The sequence below is a fragment of the Sebastes umbrosus genome, chromosome 5 (genome assembly GCF_015220745.1).
Source record: "Sebastes umbrosus isolate fSebUmb1 chromosome 5, fSebUmb1.pri, whole genome shotgun sequence".
NCBI lineage: Eukaryota > Metazoa > Chordata > Actinopteri > Perciformes > Sebastidae > Sebastes > Sebastes umbrosus.
The window spans coordinates 29,277,519-29,297,823 of NC_051273.1; the positions used below are offsets into that span (position 1 = coordinate 29,277,519).

At 41.6% G+C, this 20,305-nt stretch overlaps 1 protein-coding gene across 1 annotated transcript in view; it reads right to left on the bottom strand.

Moving 5' to 3' along the window:
- The window catches only part of LOC119487799 (phosphodiesterase 4D interacting protein), a 114,311-nt gene extending 107,536 nt beyond the window's left edge, over nucleotides 1-6,775 (bottom strand). Inside the window, exons 1-2 of the mRNA XM_037768804.1 lie at nucleotides 6,206-6,775; nucleotides 2,451-2,503 (exon numbers count right to left, since the gene is read on the bottom strand). Of these exons, the coding sequence (XP_037624732.1) occupies nucleotides 2,451-2,503; nucleotides 6,206-6,231 (79 nt within the window). The 5' untranslated portion in view covers nucleotides 6,232-6,775. The remainder of the gene's footprint in view (nucleotides 1-2,450; nucleotides 2,504-6,205) is intronic.
- Between the last annotated feature and the right edge of the window lie 13,530 nt (nucleotides 6,776-20,305).

The following is a 20,305-nucleotide window of genomic DNA, read 5'->3' on the forward strand; positions in this document are numbered from 1 at the left end:
CAGTGGAATAGGGGTGGGGGTGGTGGAGCGCCAGATCCCGAGGGGTGTAATCAAGACGGCTTTGGCAGAGCACGGGTTTCTGACGGTTCCTTCAAATTGTGGCACATTAAATATTATTAAAAAGCCGCTCGGTACATAAAGGTAGAAGGTATTCTGGATGGAGGCCTGGAGCAGGCCGGGGTACAGAATATTACACAACACTGATATGAATGACGTACTGGTAAAACCATGCAAACACATACACACATAAATACAGTATGTTGTTTTACTGTACTTGTGAGGACCCGCATTGACAGTATGTTCCCTATGTCCAAACCATAATCCCAACCAAACCAAACCTGCATGTCTCGCCTTAAATCAATAGTTTAACATTTTAAGAAACATGCTTATTTTGCTTTCTTTCCAAGAGTGAGAGCTTCAGATGGATATCAATGTAATGTCTGTGTGTTTAAGGGAAAGTTTGCCTATTTTCAGCCAGCTTTGTATCGTTGTAATGTGGGTGGTATATGCAAATGAACAATGTTAGCTGGTTGGCTTCCCTCTGTGTTACCGGCATCCGTAACTCCTCGCTCACGCGCTGGTAAAAGTCCAGATGACACAAAATGACTAGGACTGTCAAAGTTAACGCGATAACACGTTAAGCAAAATTCGTTTCATTGCCACTAATTTCTCTAACACATTAACACAATCGATATTTCGGAAGTTGTAGCGGGCTCAGTTTTAAAGCTAAAGTAAAGATACCGGTATCATATGAAACAAGAAAACCTAAAGAATCCATTGGTACCAACAATGTCATACTAGCTTGTTGGAAAGGAGGCTAAATATTGCTCCAAACATATGCTTAATTAAGGCGAGGAAAACTGTCATGGCCATTTTCAAAGGGGTCCCTTGACCTCTGACCTCAAGATATGTGATTGAAAATGGGTTCTATGGGTACCCACGAGTCTCCCCTTTACAGACATGCCCACTTTATGATAATCACATGCAGTTTGGGGCAAGTCATAGTCAAGTCGGCACACTGACACACTGACAGCTGTTGTTGCCTGTTGGGCTGCAGTTTGCCATGTTATGATTTGAGCATATTTTTTATGCTAAATGCAGTACCTGTGAGGGTTTCTGGACAATATCTGTCATTTTTTTTAGTTTGTAATTGATTTCCACTAATACATATATACATGTATTTGCATAAAGCAAGTTTATTTGCCAACTCCCATGTTGATAAGACTATTAAATTGTTTCCCTTTCAGTACAGAGCTGGAGTCAGGATGTGATTAGCCTAGCTTAGGTCAAATACTTGAAGCAGGGGGAAACAGCTAGCCTGGCTCTGTCTAAAGTTAAAAATAGATCATGAGGAAAACCTCTAAAGCTCAATAATGACCATGTTGTATCTTGCATGTTTAACCTTTACATCGGGAATATCCATATTCTCATCTTGGAAAAAAGCAAATGAGCATAGATCCCAAAATATTGAATAATTGCAACTCAAGAAAATGGCACAAATCACATTACAAATGTCTGATTATCTGTGATCTCTTTCCTGTTCGCACTATCGCTAAAAAACACACCTGGTACCACTTTATTTTCGCAAGTCCCACAGTTTCCGACTAATTTCCTAGAAAGGAACTGTTATATAAGTGTATATTCTTAAAACGGTTCCTGAGAAGCATTATGTTGTAATTATAGGGGAAAGTGCTCACTTGGTACACTTCCAATCAATTAATTCAAATGAATTGCCAGTCCAAACTTTTAGAGTCTTTTAGTTGGTAAACAGCTGGATAAATAAACAAGAAACAACATTAAATTTCCAATAAAATACTAACAATTACTTGAGTTTAAATAGATCTCTGTTCGTTTTTACAGTCATTAAAACTTTTAGCTCAGTGAAATTAAACTCCGAACTACTTTATCATTTCTTGGTTCTTTCTTAAACCCACAAACAGATGAATAGGTATTGTCTCAGAATATGTTATATCTGTTTTTTCTACTACTATTAGTACCAAATTACAAAGTTCTTTCAAGGACATGTCCTAGGAAATTATGAGGCAATTACAGAACCTGTAAAATTAAGTGTTACCAAAATAATCAGATTAAGACCAATTTTACTTGCCGTGCTGTCTAAAAGTAGCCAAAGTCATCAAACATAGAAAAGTACGAGAACACACACACACCTCTAGTATTAAATGGGTGGTGGCTGTTACCCACACACTCAGTCGTTCATATATAGACTCATAGTGGCAACAGACTGTTGCTCCTACAAACAGTTAATTAGTCAACACAGGAGCTTGTATCAGGAGGGTGGTAAACTGTAATGAGGTGTTTATACTGTTTTTTTCCCTGGAAAATTAACCAGTAAAGACTACCAGGTAAGACAAATGAGACAAATAACACATTGATTATTTAAAAGCCTATCAACAAAGAGGATTAAATGTATATTTAGGATATTTACTTACCCATCATTGGTCCGATGCTCTTTGGCCTGGCCCGTTTCTCTGCACCAAAGTGCCTGAAACAAGAGACATGCAGCTATCAGCCCAGTTCTCTCAGTCTCAACACTGTCCCACGTGTCTTCACACTCCTCATCTCTGCACTGAAACCTGTTTTTCCACATTTATCGTAACGAACTATCTTTCCACCTAAGGTATACAACCTTACCTGCTGGTGTCCCCCGTCTGCTTCACATGCCACTGAAAATGTGGTAAATTCTCAAAAAGCACAGCAGCAGCAGAGGGTTCAAAAATAGTCCAGGATGATTCCAGACTAGCTTCCCACTGCCATGTCAGAGACAGCAGGCACACTCACACACTGGTGGTGGAAACTGAGTCAGCGCATGCTTTAAGTCACACAGCCATCACTCACCAGCCGAGGAACAGTAAACAAAGACGGAGAGAGGAATCCTTCCACCGACTGGCCCAGACTTTATTAACAAATTACACCCTCAGAGGCTTTCTGAGAGTATTTATTCTTAATAGAGTCACATTAATTGTTAGTTTAGCTAATGAAATGACTTCATTGGTTGGTAAAGTGAGGGATTGTGGGTTTTATTTACCTAAAAGAGTACAAAAAAAGACTGTTCTGGCTTCTGATTATGTAGCACTCTCTCAACGTGGCTTAAAGTTGATCAATGAGGAGGATGTTTTTTAGGATCAGAGGAGGATTTTCTCCCCATTAGCACCTCCTTGGAGGCTTTCATGAATAATCAATGAGCAAGATTAAGTCGAAACGGGGCTGTAAAGGCTTCTTTTATTAACTAAAGTGAAGATCAGACAGCTTCACGTCAGGGTGAGAATGTAATTAGCCTCGACTCATCGTCTCTGAATAACACAGGAATCAAAGGATTTTAGTGAGATGAGCGGATTTACTGATTTAACACCATCTTGACCACCTAGGTGTGTGTGTGTGTGTGTGTGTGTGTGTGTGCTGGTTGTTACTACAAGACCTCCATGCTGGCCTGACCACTTGGTGATGACAGCTGGAGGAGCAAAGAACTGTGAGTACATGTGTGACAATATGAAGCTGAGTAGACGACAGAAAAGGCCTCGGACAGCAGCTGTGTGTTGTCGTGTGAGAACAACATTTGTGCTCTCATGTGTGGGATGTCTCAACAAACTGATGCAACCAACACTTGCAACACACCGCTAACCTACAGTAGACCAGGATTTCTGAAGGGACACTAACCTCTTAATCCATTATTTCTCCCTTAAATGTCCTATTAAAGTCCATTTTACAACACAATAATTTATATTCTGTATAATCGTCCCAGCACTTCATTGAAACTGTATGTAGCAGATATGGGTGATAAATCAATTTAATATTGGGGGTATATTAAATATTGTCAGACAGCACCAAAGGTCATCTCTAAATTACTGTGACATCTATCTAGATTAGTTGATTAGTGGATTTGGAGTTTAATCAGTGACGTGTTCTTAGTCAAGTAAAAGTACTGAGCAATTGTTGGTTATAGCTTCTAAGACATTAAGTTTTGCTTGATTCTGTAAACTGCCTTCCGTTTTTTCAACTGTTTTGCAGTGTAAATAAGCAGTGTTTAGAGATGCAATACTCGACTTCAAACAACTAGTGCTAACAAAGAAGGATCTGTAGCTACATGTGTACTGTAAAATTTGCACTTGAACGCACCACAAAGAACACACAAGTGATCGGATGTCTGTGCTCCTAATCCAGAAAAGATCAAGGAACAACAAACAAGTAGAGTAACCAAACATTTTCACACCAGCGACAATTGAACTAAAGTTATTAAAACGTTTATTTTCTCCACTTTCCACTGATGTTGTGGAATAAAATGAAACCATACTGAGTGTGTAGAATCAATCAATGATGAACAGGCAAGCAGACTGCTCTCTCCCACTGACTACCTTGTCTCAGGTTGCTATCCATGTTTCCTGTCATCTCTCTACTTTTGACTCTCAATTAAGGTGTAAAATGCTCCAAAAATACTTAATAAACTGACATGAGCCAACTAAAACAACACTGTGGGACACACCACAAACATTATGAGCGATAGTTGGCCACAGATGATCAGCAACGGCCCGTTGGAACTCATCAGTCAGCTGTTACTGTGTTGTGTAGAGCTCTAAGATATCCATTTGAGCTCTGGAAACTTTTTGGCTATGTGTAATAATTGTTGATATTTAAAGACTAATTGATCAATTATCTAAAAGAAAACTGATGTATCAACAATGCAAAGTCTCGATTATATCCATGTGTTAATATTGAAGTATTCTGCCACAAATTGTGATATTTGGTCTTGTCAATATTGCCCTGTCCTTGTTATACTGTATAGTACTGTACAATGACTGACATTCAAACTCAAGAAGTTTTAAATGGCTGCAACTTAACATCCAAAGGAAATATTCTAGATATATTTAGATATATCATTTAAAGTTGCTCACCAGCGGCATGGGTCAGTAATTACAACGTCATGCTGTTCAGACAAACTTTGTTCAAACCCACATATGTTTATTTTATACGATAGTGGAGATCCTAAAGTTTCCAAACATGTCACACTGAACTCTTTTTCCAAATGACATTTAGAATATATTCATCTGATGGAATGGTGCAGCCATAAAAAACAAAACACGGAGTCTTGAGTTTGAATATTTCACTCCGTTTAAACATCCTTCAGCTTCAATCAAGTGCTGTAATTGGATGATCAATTATATACTGTATATTGCTGCCTTCAAATGGAACTTGTGAGCTCATGGTTACAACATTTAAGTCGTGTACATGATATGCTTGGTGTTCAAGTGGTTAAAGTGAGAACACTGCTGCTAGGCAACGACAACATGGACGCTGTTTAGAAACCACCAAGGCTAACAATTTAGCAAGCTATAGCGAGCAGGTAATGTAATTCAGGAAATGCAAAGGCAAAATGACCGAGGAAAAAAATGAGGTCATTAGGAATGTCAACATGTTCCCCAGACATATTATAAAATTACAAAGATATGACTAATATAACAATATATCAACTAACCATCCACAGAAAAATTAACTTCCAAGGCCTCCGCCATTTCTAAAAACGTCAACAAACACGTCACAACGAGTGAACTCTGAGCTTTAAGAAAATTTCTACTTACAAGGTCGTGAATACCACAAGAGGGGGGCGTTCACATGGACTCTTCTCCTGAACCCGGTAAACACAACCCCATTTGAAGGCACCATAATGATAGAGTCAGACAGAGTGGAATAAGACCCTAAACTTATTTACATGTAAGGGGGGAACTGTACAGTAAGTTAAAGAGTTAAACACATCACTAACATATTAACCATGACTAAAAGTTCTGTGGCATTGACAATATGCATAACAGACCGACTGTTGTGTCTTGTCACTCTTATGTCTCTAGTGACAGACATGAAGAGGTTAAAATGACAGTAGTGGCCAAAGATAATTCAGGCGTTTGCTTTAAAACGACTGAAACCGGCTCAGCCAATAGCTGCCCATCATCCAGAAACACCACATGTGGGAGTCCAGACCTCATTATGTAACACTGGCACAAAGGTCCTCTTTTCATTGCGAGGTAAAAAGACAACTTTTTACTTTGTGTATCTGTATTCAGCGCAGAGGAGAGGCTTTTCTATTCACATTACATTCATGAATGCACACAGGCATACATACAGAAAACCACAGTTCACAAACAACACTGACCCTCATGACTCATCACTAGAGTTGTTATTATCCAAAAAGCCTTACCTTCCTCTATAAAGATATTCACTCATTTTTCAGCTGCTTGAAATAAAAAAACAAAAACACAAAATACTCTTCCAGCTGCTCCAACAACTGCTCTCCTAGTATCTCCTCGACCGTCAGGTGAGTCAGTCTGACTGCCTCCACAGACCTGAACACATCCGTTTATCTTCCAGCTGCCCAGCAGAGCTCCAGCAGACAGTCAGACGCGGCCAAAAAATACCAGTGGAAGAAGCAGAGCTGTGAGCTGGTACTGTGGGAATCTTCCAGCCAGTTGTTTGTGACTCCTCAGACCCGGAGCAGAGTGACCACAGTCAGGCTCGTTTGGCCGCGAAGCTCCCGGAGGAGCGAGCCAAGCACCCAGGCAGTCATTTGACGTGGCAGAGAGCAGCAGCAGCAGCAGCAGCAGCAGAGAGAGAGGAGGTAAACACCAGTGGGGAGCAAAGGTACACACACTGCCTGGTTCAGCATGAAAGACTGATCTGTTTCAGCATGCTCCAAAACAGACGCTTCACTAGGTGTGTGTGTGTCAGCATGTGTGCAAACCACACCAACGTCTTCCTGCCATTGCTGGTAAAACAGTCACTAAGCTGTCAATTGACTTTTTGCCTCTGGTAGGTTTTGGAGGCAGGGTGGAGCACGAGAAGGGCACCCATGTGTGTGTGTGTGTGTCTGTTTGTGTGTGTGTGTGTGTGTGTGTGTGTGTGTGTTTATGCATTCCCTCCTCCCCCTGCAGGTGTTTGTGTGACATGTTGGAGCACGTTTCCAGCAGGTAAAACAAGGTTTGAATCCACACACTAACATTAACCTCCTCCAGCCGGCCTGCAGGTTACGTACACACATACAGGCGCACAGATGACAGATCTGAGGATCTTTCTTATAAAACCACATTAGTCTATTATTGCTCTCTTAGAAAAGCAGTTCGAAAGACAAAACAGTGCAGCTGTATTGACTTGATTCAAACAGACAGGCAGCACAACGAAGCTGGTGGAGGGAGCTCGGGATCAAAGACAGACGGCGGCGGGCCCGGAGTCTGGATCAACGGCCGTGGAAATTCCTCCACAGTGCTTCTCCAAACCGGAGGGTGTGGTCTGCTGGAGTGTGCGTCTGCATGTATGCGTCTTTGTGTGCATGCTCTGGACAAAAAAAAAGTGTTTTAGTTTGAACTTAAACTATTTATCTCTTTGGTTCCGGGTGCTTTAGTCCATTACCGACAATAATAAAACGGTGCCCTTAAAACCCGCTGCCTGATGACCTATCCTAACCTTAACCATTCAAGGTCAATGCCTTCGTCTCGCGAGAGTTTCGCAACTTGGGGATTACCTTCTAGACACAACCCTTATTTACCTTAACTGAACAGAGAAACAGACAAACTACAGGGTCATCCTGAAGTCTGACCTGCTCCCATTTCAATTTACTGCTGCTTTTTGCCGTTACTGCAAATTCTGTGTCAGAATCAGTTTCAAATTAAAACACCTGCAGCTGTCCAGGGTACATAATTTTTTCTATTCTCTGGAAGGCTTTTATTGTGGAACATCTACAGGAATTGTTGAGTTTCATTAAAAGCAGCTTAAAGGAACAGTATGTGACATTTAGGGGGATCTATGGGAAGAAATGGAATATAATATTTAAAAAGAATTGTTGTGTTTTCGTTACTTTAGAACGAGCCGTTTATATCTACATACGGAGCTGGTCTTCTTCACAGAGCTGGCCGCCGTGTTTCTACAGTAGCCCAGAATGGACAAACCAAACACTGGCTCTAGATAGAGACATTCACATTTTCACATTGGCCACTGCAGTCCTCCTACGCGCTTAGCACACAGGAGAAGTTTCAGTTGGTTGCAATGTGCAACCTCACCGCTAGATGCTGCAAAATCCTACACACTGCTCCTTTAAAGGGGAACACCACCTACATTAAGAATTCCAATCAGTTTTTTCCATGGCCTAGGAAAGTTCAATCAATATCTGTGAACATGAGGTACTCTCTCTCAAAGCCAGAAACCAGAGAAGTAAGTCTCAAAATTGTGATGTCATAGGGTATAAGGTGTGGAGCTGCTCCATAGATAATGAATGGGAGACTGATTTTGTGGACCCACAGAATGTTTTTTTTCTTTTTTATACCCAAATGAGCTATATTCTATTGTAGTGTTGTCAGTTGTGAAACAGAAAAAGTACCCATATACTCTGGGTGCTCTCAGTGTCATCGAGAACATCTCTCCCAATTCATTGTCTATGGAGCAGCTCCACACTTTATACCCTATGACATCACAAGTTTGAGTTTTAGCACTCTAGTTTTTGGATTTGGAAGAGAGTTTTTCATGTTTACCAATATTTTCCTAGACTAGTCCTAGACTTTTAGATCTGTGTAAATGAGGTGTAAAACATGCGGTATGGTCCTTTAAATAACTAAAACAGAATTTTCCTGCAGCATGAGGGAGTAAAGGTTTTTGCTAAATACATTCCAGATTCTTTGTGTAACCTGAACTCTGCATAGACAGACACATGTACTGTTGGCTTATGCTAAAATTCAAGAAATCTCTCTCCCTTACTTTCTCCTCCCTTTCTCTCTCTCTCTCTCGACCAGCAGAAGTCTCCTCACACACCTGCCTCACATTCCACGCATGCAGCCGGTTCAATCAGGAGTGCTGAGGGGCTGTGGGAGTGCAGGCACGCAGTCTGAGCCGGCCTGTAGCCCTGCAGGTCTGAGCAGGGGAGGAGACAGAACATCAGGAGGGTGGACCGAGAGGCTTCCCTCTGCTGAGCCAAACACGTTATGCAATCAGCCAAAATAACATCCCTTCACTCTCTGTGATTTACTGCTCAGCTCACTTGGAGTCTCAGATGTTTATTATTGTGTTTCATCTTTCTGTATTGAGCTTATAGTCTAAGACATTGGTCACAGACGCTTGGCCAGTGGCCCTACTTTTCAAACTCTATAGGTAACCCTCTAGTGTCAGTTTTGGATGCCTCAGGGACAGCGGGTCAGCTTCTGCTTGTTACATGCACACAATCTTTTTTCAAAATAAACTTCCAGCGTAGGTTTATCTAGTTTTTTTAGGTTTACTTACGCAACAAAACTACTTGGTCAGGCTTAGGAAAAGACTGTGGTTTGGGTTGAAATAAGCATGTTTGTTACGTAACTGCTAAGTAGGTTACGTACATCATGAAATAAAACTGCGGTAAAATAAGTCAGCGTTGACTTTGTTTCACACTGGACACGAACAGCAGTTTCCTGGGTGAAAGTCCTGTGTTTGTTGTAACGCCACTGCCATTATTACTTTAATCCAAACCACAATCTTTTCCTAAACCTAACCCAGTAGTTTTGTTGTCTAAACCTATTCAAGTTGTTTCCTAATATGGAAGTTTATTTTGAAAAGAGTGTATGCATGTAATGTGCAGAAATTGACATGTTTTGCTGGACATTCGTAGGAGAACGCAAAAAAAATGAGGATTAACTTTTTGTAAGATAACATACGAACCGTTGTATGAGGATACGTTGTGGATTTAGTTGAAAGCCCGGTACGTCTCATACGGACGCTAATGGGTGCCTCATGCATCGGTATCAGACGCCGAGGGGCTCTGACCAAGCTGCGGTACTAGACGAGTTGGAAGTGAAAATAGGCCGACCTGAGGATCCCCCAAAGGGGTCGCATGGTGATGTGAGAGATCGTGAGATGTTTAACAAAATAGGAATAAAAAATTCGATTTTTCAGTTATGAAAAACTTTCTAGTTTTACCTCTTCAGGACTTTAAAAAGTAAATAAACTGAACAAATTGAAGGCAACATCAGCTTTTGGTTGAGCTGCTCGCAAAACAGAGTTCTGCAACCTGTGACAAGAGCTTGCGAGTATAGACATTGCTTTTTTAAAAGGGTCATCACAAGCCCAAAAAGTTCTTATTAAGAGTTGTCACATACAGTCTATAAGGCTAGCCTTCTGAGGCTGTGTGAAATCAGATTTTCTTGGATGAGTTTCCATGAACGGGGTCAGAGAGAAACAACGAGACCAGGTCAGTTTGTTCTGAATTTAGAGTCAGTCAAGTTGGGGATGTGATAGCTGGATTTTCTGACACACTGAGTTCATCACAAAGTTGAGTGATGTTAGAGGGTTGTTATTTTGGTTTGAGGTGAGGCCGTCCTCTCAGCTCCCTGACTGAGGGAAGGAGGGACGGAGTTACAGGAAGAGAAGACGAAAACAGACCTGAGGAAGATGAGGGGGAGTCTGTTGACAGTCATACATTTACACCCTGTGATTATCCTGATCACACCTAAACCTCCTACTTTCAGACTAAATACTATAAAGCTGCACTTCAAGCCATTTCACACACACAGATACATCTAGACATAATTAATACATGACACAGTTATCTGTAGATGGAAAACACAGTATGCAACCTACAACTGAACCTCACCAAAAAAAAAAAAAAAAGACACAAACACTGACAGAAAGTAGAGACATCAGCTGGCATGCCAAGCTTCAAGCTCCAACTTCAACAACATAACTGACACAAGTAATCATTATGCACATACACTGATATCTAAACTAATAGAGACGTACAGAATACAGCATACCAGTAACTTCGACAGAGTCCGACAGGTGTTTAAAGATGTCAAAGACAACAAAATGTTGTTTGGGCAAGATATAAGTTTATATTTAGGAATCACCTGGTTTAGTTTGTGAACCTCAAAGCTTCACTGTGAGAACTGGATGCTCGAGAGTGTAGACTGTGTGCAGATTGAACAGTGGCATGTCCAGAATGTTTTCACTGGGGCGGCCCAAATGGGACCCCTGACCAAGCAGCAACCTCCGGGTCTGAGAAGTGAGGCCAATGCTGAAGTGCATTTAACTTACATTCTTTCTAATAGCCAGCAGGGGGCGACTCCTCTGGTTGCAAAAAGAAGTCTGATTGTATAGAAGTCTATGAGAAAATGACCCTACTTCTCACTTGATTTATTACCTCAGTAAACATTGTAAACATGAGTTTATGGTCTCAATCACTAGTTTCAAGTCTTCTTCAATACAGCATGATGTTCATTTAGTAAATTATGGTCCCATTTAGAGTCAAATAGACCATAAAGCAGGGGATGCTTTAGGGCGTGACTACCTTATGATTGATAGGTCGCTACCACGGTGTTGTCCGGTCTGAGAGTTGTCCGTGTTTTCGTTTTACAACTTTAATTGTAACATTTTGGTTGCCTAAAAATATCTTATTCAGCGTTGAGTTGTACTTAGCTCCACCTGGTGTCACTTCTGGTTGCAGGGAACCAAGATGGCGACAGCCAAAATGCCGAAAATCGAGGCTTCAAAATGGCAGTCCACAAACCAGTGTGTGACGTCACGGTGACTACATCCACTTCTTATATACAGTCTGTGCCCCTGACACCACCTGCTAAACTCCATAATCACTTTTCAAATCTCAGGAATTCAAATCTCAGCGTTCCTCGTGATTTGTGGGGAGTGCCTTTGCGCCCGCAGCATCCACAGTAAGATCTGCCTTAAATGTTTGTCCTGAGATCACTCTCATGATTACCAACCCAGCTGCTCTCTGATCAGTTAATACCAAAGGATAACAGAACATGAGGAGATGAGTGATCGGTTTTAGATTTCACCCAGAAGGTTTGATCCCGACATCAGAAACTCATTTGAGTAATTGGAGTAAATCTACGACCCATCAGACATTCTGATTTAAGAAAAACCTTCTCTGTTGCAGCTCCACTTTGTGGTTAAGGCTGATAAAGACAGGTGCCCTTTTTTACATAATCTTGCCTGGACTGTATGTTATTCCAACATGAGATTAAGAGGTATTTTTGGAATCGTTCTCCCAACACCATCTGTAGAGAATAAAACACAGACCTCCTGACTCCCTCTGATTACATCCAGGGCCTGTAGTGTAGTGTGTACCTTCTCTCTGTTGGGAGGGATGTAACTGTCTAATTAACAAGGTAATTTCTGTATAAGCTGTCAATGAGTATCTCTCAGAATGTGCACTGTGTTTATAAGGCCAAGAGCCTGTCAGAGAGATCTAGAGGGATGAGACGTTGTTCAAAAGTGCAGCCAAAACCCATCCAGGAAACTTCATGCTGGCTGGTGTAATGTTAATCTAATCATAACAGCAAGGTGATGAGTTCAATGAAACAAAATCTACATCCAGACACGAACACATGATGTGATCTGCAGAGCTTTGTTTGGTTCAGTGAGAGCATGTGGGCATTAGTATTGTCCTGCAGATGTTTTCACTGAAACATCTGCATTTATTATTAATAAGCATCATACCAACCCCCCCATCCGAGGCTCATATTACTAAACACCACTTTTACAAATAATCAATAAGTCAGTGTGATGTTTTGGCTCAATAATAACAATAACCTCTTAGTGGTGGCCGACCCATTGCAGCATACAAACACAGCAATGCTAAGGGAAATAACTAATAGCAGCTAAATGTATGCAAAACTTACTCAAAGTTAAGTAAAGTATACTTTCAGTGGTAAGTAAAATCTGTATATCTACCGTTTGGGGGATTTTCAGATCAGATGAGAAGAAGAAGAAGAAGAAAGGAAGACAAATGAAATGAATAAGGAAATGTGGCCATATATCAGATTCCAGTGTGAACTGGTCACATTCCTGAACTGACCTGCATGTGCAAAAGAACAAAAACAAAGATATCACACGCAGCATAATGTTGTATGGAAGTAAACACGGAGGCCACTGAAGTCAGCGTTTACGGTTTCATTTAGAAGTTGATGTGCAGTGGAAGCAAGATGATAATGTCAGCAGATGATAATGAGGAGGAGGAGACAAATTTTGAATTATAGCTTTTTGTGGAGTAATGGCTGCTACTTCTGTACGGAAATGTGTGTGTGTGGATATAGAGTTAGAGACATAAAAGTCGCATGAATGATTGGTCGGACTGAGGACGCACTGCAAAATTTTTTTTTAAAAAAATCAGACCTATATCTGCATTTACTGTATATAGCGCCTTTCTAATCTTCACTCAAAGGGCTTTACACTACATGTCAACATTCACACACATTCATACATTGATGGCAGAAGAGGCCATACGAGGTGCCAACGTGCATCTTCAGGATCTAATTTAAATGCTCATTCACACACACTCACACACTGATGACTCAGCCTTCGGGAGCAATTTGCCCAAGGACACTTCGACACTTCGAACCGCCCATCTTCCGATTAGTGGACGACCCGCTGTAACTCCTGAGCCACAGCCGCCCCAAATGTCAATGTGAAGTCTGGTTATACATTTCCAGTCTGGTTAGTGCTGGCTTTAGGTCAGCAGGTCAAAGTACAGCTCAGAGATGAGTGAGCCCCTACATGAGTTCAAGAAGCTGGACTGAACCTCACCGACCAGTTCAAGTCAGAAAGTTAATATCCTACACAGGCTTTTTCATTGGTCCATTTCATGTGACGTATTAATCAGTGACTGATCACCTGAAGGCAAATAAGCAATTACTACGTGAAAAAAAACAGTTTGGACAAAAACATGCAGGCTCCTCCGGTAAAAAAAGTCTCACCTTTTGCTGCAACGTCATCCGGCAAAACAGTTCAGTTGCCAATAGAATGAGTGTAGGTGCACATTCAGTTCATACACGAACGTCGTATTTCTACTGTATTTCTCTGCATTTATTACAGTACTTGTAACATGCAACATTACAGCACTACTTTTTGTGCAATCTGAGCCACTGTCTGCCACGACTCTGCATGTAAACTATTAATTAAAAATCGATACAGTGTTTGAGAATCAGTACAGTTTCACAAAACGTATGTCGATACTCAGGTGTATCCATCCTTTCTGGCACCCCTATTGTAATGTTGTGCTATTTATACACTTTCCCATGAGATCGGATTCCATTGTTTAATCTGTGCCTGAAGCAACACACCCCCACCAATGCAGCCCCTTGCATTGTTTTAATGCAATTTCACTCTGAATGCTAAACTGGCTAAATCTAGCATTTTCAGGATGATTTCACATCATCCACACGGAAGTGCCAAAACGATAGGAAACATCACAATATCTTCTTCTTCATGCAACATAACCTCAACTGTGTCTGAGCATGGTGACCTACTGTAAGTCCATAAGTCCATAAGTCAAAATCCACTTTGGAGAGCATTTTTTGAAAAGCTTAGTTTTTGTGTGTAAAAAAACACTGGCTCAGTGTGGATAGAGAGCTAAAACAGAGAGAAAAGGCTCAGTGTGGACAAAGTCTAGGGTCCCACTGTGTCTGTGGTCACACTTCTCCTGCTCTGCCTGCATCTGATGATCTGTGAATGGTTTGTATGCGGTTTGACTCAGAGCTGTGCCTCTTATTATCCCAGTAAGAATGACCAACATACCGTAGTGGGATTTGCATACAACCACAACCTTATTGTAATACTTTAAATCTATTAATATGTGGATTTAAAAAAGGAACATGTCAGTGTTTTTCATGTTTTAGCCTATTTACTGCCGACATATCCCAAAGCAATGTGTTTCAAATAGGGCTGTCAAAGTGAATAACGTATAATAACTTACTAACGCCAATTCATTTTAATGCCACTAACTTCTTTAACGCATCAAATGAACCTAAAAAAAATCAAAGGAATCCATTGGTAGCAACCATGTCATACTAAAATAAAAAATAATAATAATAATAATAATTTTAGCGAGGAAAAACTGTCATGGCCATTTTCAAAGGGGTCCCTTGACCTCTGACCTCAAGATAGGTGAATGAAAATGGGTTCTATGGGTACCCACGAGTCTCCCCTTTACAGACATGCCCACTTTATGATAATCACATGCAGTTTGGGGCAAGTCATAGTCAAGTCAGCACACTGACACACTGACAGCTGTTGTTGCCTGTTGGGCTGCAGTTTGCCATGTTATGATTTCAGCATATTTTTATGCTAAATGCAGTACCTGTGAGGGTTTCTGGACAATATCTGTCAGTGTTCTGTGCTGTTAATTAATTTTCAATAATAAATATATACATTTATTTGCATTAAGCAGCATATTTGTCCACTCCCATGTTGATAAGAGCATCAAATACTTGACAAATCTCCCTTTTGAATAGATAAAAAATGTGTGATTAATTTGCGATTAACTATGGATAATCATGCAATTAAATATTTTAATCAATTGACAGCCCTATAGTTTAAGATTTATGAATGTGTTTTGCTTCTTGTAGCCACCGGCCACCATTCATTCACTGCAAAAAAAAAACAAAAAACAACTTTGAGAGGCCCAAAACTTGCTTGATAACTATCATTCAAACGCACACACACACCCATAGGCAAAACTCCTCACACACACACACACACACACACACACACACACACACGCACACACACACAGGCAAAACTCCTCACACACACACACACACACACAGACACACACACACACACACACACACACAGGCAAAATTCCTCACACACACACACACACACACACACACACACACACACAGGCAAAACTCCTCACACACACACACACACACACACACACAGGCAAAACTCCTCACACACACACACACACACACACACGCACACACACACACACACACACAGGCAAAACTCCTCACACACACACACACACACACACACACGCAGGCAAAACTCCTCACACACACACACACACACACACACACAGGCAAAACTCCTCACACACACACACACACACACACACACACACGCACACACACACACACACACACACACACACACACACACACACACACAGGCAAAACTCCTCACACACACACACACACACACACACACACGCACACACACACGCACACAGGCAAAACTCCTCACACACACACACACACACACACACAGACACACACACATACACATTGGGCCTGCTGAGTGTCTACAGCTCAGAAATCAATGAATCAATACTGAACAGGAAACAGCTATTGGCTCAGGACATCAGACAGCTGTCGCCCAACTGACAACATCAACACTCTGGATCCTGGTTTAAAATGAACTCCAACACAACACACAGTGAGCCTGCAGGTCAAAGGAGACAATGATGGAACTATAAACTATATATAGAAACTATAAGCTGCAATAAAAGCAACACATTAAATCACATAATACAGTATATTAATAGGCCTATATGCATATAAAGCAATGCTGTTATCACACTCTTCATCAATAACAATATGTATAGCAGTTATATCACACACTGCAGCAGCAGCACACAGTGTATTATTACCTCTCAGTCCCTGTCTAGTGGTGTGTGTGGCGGTGACAGCAGCGGTCTCCTCTCCATCTTCCTCTAATCACGTCGACGGGATCCTCCGCGCACATCACCGGATCACCGGGTATCCTTTAATTAACCGTCTGTCATCCAGCCCCGATTACAAGCCCGGATCCATCCGCCAGCATCCCCGATTACCACCTCGATCTGGAGTCAGAGATGATGCTGATGCTGATGCTGCTGCTGCTCAGACGCGCCACAGCCGATGCTCCCGTTTCAGCTCATTGGTCGGTACCCTCCTCCTCCTCCTCCTCTCATCGGTGCGGTGTACCCAAAGATCAAAAAGGAAAAGCCTCAGTCCACGTTACGCAGACGTGTGAACAGGAGGGACATGGAGGTCATGCCCGGAGGAAAGACGCACTGATGTAAACAGATGATGGGGGAGTCCCCAACTGCGTCACACAAAGTAGGGAGTATAAGTAATCATCATTAAGGTTATCATGTAGGACACTGAGGTCATGTCCTCTGGGAATGTGGTGAGTTTAACAATTAGTCTACTCATAAATGACCCATGGTGAGTATCTTTAAAGGGGATGTTTTAGGGGATAAACATTGTTGCAAAATGTTTCAGAAGTCAGTGTGAAAAGATAAAGAAATACATGAAATATCATAAATAAATGATATGATATGCATACATTTCTTGATTCCTGACCTTTTTCTAAAATTCTGGATATTTTCTCAAGCAAAACCAAAACTGAAAAAAACTCTCGCTTGCAAAATGTGTTAAAAGTGGAGAGTGCTACCTCCACATTATTATCACATTTTGAAAAGCAAGATGTTTTCCAGTTTTGATTTGATGGAGAAAATATCTCAACTTTGGAGGTTCTTGTAGACTACTTGACCATTTCCATTTTATCCTACTTTATACATCTACTTCACTACATTTCATTTCCTTGAAAATCTCCAGAGCGACTTTATTTTAAATTTTCAGTCTGCTTGCCCTGTTCCCTCCTACTGATATAATGATATGCTCATTGTAATCTATCTGTATGTTGCTCTCTGTTTGTCCCACTTCAACTCACGTCATTTATTCTATTTTCTTCCAGTTCTTTGTTTTATATTTTTATGTCCTCAGTTCTCCCACACAGCAGATCTACTTCCTCCAAATGAGCCTGTGCCAACAATTGCTTTTATGTCACCTGGTGGCCAAATGCTGAACTACACTCCTTTGGGTTTGGATGTGTGTGTGTGTGCTGACTTGAATTACTCAAATAGTTGTGTGTGTATCTGAGATGACCAGTCTGGATCCATGTGGGCCCAATGTGTTTTCTCTGTATGAGTGAGGAGTCTCTCTGCAGATTACATATCCACTCTGCAAGGTCTGATCAGACGGCCACACCGCACTCGGACTTCTGAACCTACTTTGTGCATGTTATCACTGTAAGGAAATCTACAGAGAGAAAGAAAATGTGTAACACAGAAACAGAGTAAGAATTGTCACTGTCAAGGAATAGCTCATCAATACACGTATTTTCTTTCTTTCTGAGAGTGAGATGTTCAGATGAATATCAACGTCATGTCTGTGTGCAACCCGATGTCAGGCCAAAGCGTCTAATAGACCCGCCTGTCCACCAGAATATATATGTCAGTGTCACGTTTTGCCTCGCCAAGGTGTGTTACAATACATATGGAAACAACATGACATAAGTACAGAAAACATATCACAAACTTATACAAAACAAAAAAACAGTATCGAACACCGGCCTCCTGGCTGAAAATTCTGTCTTTGTTGGACCCATCAACCTCCCCACCCTCCCACCCACCACGAGCAGTCTTTCTCCCTTTTTTTATCTCACTAGCTCTGAGCGTAACATATTCATGCGGATGCATTTATAGTGCAGTCAGTACAGACTACATGGCGTACAAATGACACGCCTAAAAAGCAAGAACAGCGTTACTTACTGCCTTGTGCATTATCGCGTCATTCACAGGCCTTTTTTGGTGCGCGTACAGAGCTGGAGTCAGGATGTGGATAGCTTAGTATTAATAAACAGGGGGAAATAGTTAACCTGGCTCGTCCAAAGTTAAAAAAATACATTTAACACAAACATACAGCCTAACTTTGTTTAATCTGCAAATTTAGGGGGAGTTATTTGTTGGAAGCATTTCTTGGCGAATGATCATCACGTAGCTGCAATTAAGTGAACAGGCAGCTACGGAATATAGAAAAGGGGATGTCATAATGTTCAGTTGTTCTAAACCTTAAAGCTATTTAAGAGGCAATCGATGGGTATGCATGTCTGTGTGAGTAGTCTACTGTCCCCCTTGCATGAATCAAATGTTACTGACTGTGGGTGTGTAGACATGATGATGAGTGACGTTACATTTATGGATATCTGCGCTGCTTACTCTGTTGTAGAAAACTCCCTTCCTGCTGTGTTTGTTTGAATGTGTCATAATTGTGCGTGACGTGCCGGCTGCAGTCAGGACATTTCAGCTGACTGTTAATATTAGCTCATTCCTGCACCCAGAGCCGATGTAAAGATCAAAACCCTCATCGCTGGAGGACACACCCCGCCTGGCCCCGGCCTGGCACTGACATCCATCACACCCTCAACACTGCCGGCCCACAGGTGGGTCCGTCATTACAAACACATGTTACACACATGCCTAAAAAGCTCTATATTAAATGTACTACTTTTGCATTCTGTTTGTTGAGTTACTCACTGTCAAATGATGATTGTGATGCTGTTCATGATGATGGTGATGGCGATGAAGGTTCAATGATGGCGAATAGAGAGTACACAAAGTTCCCCCTCAAAATGAAAGGACTTTCTACTTTACGGCTCAAACTATTTCCAAAATAACAAATCTACATCCAAAATCCATATCGGTGTACTTGAACCTCAACTCCAGGTAACAATCTCTACGATCAATATGGAAACTATAACGCTCTTCCACCTGGATCAAGTAGTGGCAAAAAAAACACTTGTGTGGCTACTCTATCTTATTCTCCTGCAGGCAAACAGGAATCGCTGGACTGCAGTGGCAGCAGGCTACTGCGACACCGACGGTCTCACAGAGGTTAAGGGGAAATGGCTGGCCTATATACTGATGAGGGAATGAGGAACAGGTGTGCCTCAATCAAGGAATGACCTCAGGAGCTGGGTCATGGTGACTGACAAAACTCAGGAGGGCATCTGTTGGAGAGATGGTGTATGACAGGGATTAGAGGGAGGAAGACAGGAAGGGCAGGTGTCACCAAGTGGGAAGAAAATGACAGGAAAATGGCAAATGGCAAGTGGAAAAAGGGGCACAGCAGCTTATTGGATATACAATCTAAACTTAACACTAATACAATCAATGCATTCATTTAAAAAGAAGCCATATGGCACCAGCTTCTAGGCTCATTTATCTTGGCCAGTGCCCTTCTAGTTTTGTATTTCCAACACGTTCTCATCCCAACTCATCACATACCGCCGCTTTGTCACACCCCTTGGTGTCACTTTATTTTCAGCATCAAATCCACAATAGCCTAGTTAGGTTTAGGAAAGAAATACATGGTAAGAAATGGAAAGACATTAACGAACAGCTGATTGTAACATGACACACGGGACACTGTCACTTTTAGAGTCCATTTTAAGACTTTATTATTTGTCTTAAAAGCACTTCATGGATCGGCTCACTCCTACGTATCTGCCCTTTTAACTCCCTATACCCCACCTAGGGCGCTCAGGTCTTCCGACCAGTCACTTCTGGTCGTCCCTCGGGCTCGGCGGAAGCTCAGGGGCGACCGCGCCTTCTTAGTTGCGGGCCCTAGTCTGTGGAACAAACTGCTTCACCACATCAGATCTGCTCCCTCTACGGAGTCTTTCAAAGCACAGCTCAAGACCCACCTCTTTTTCTTTGGCT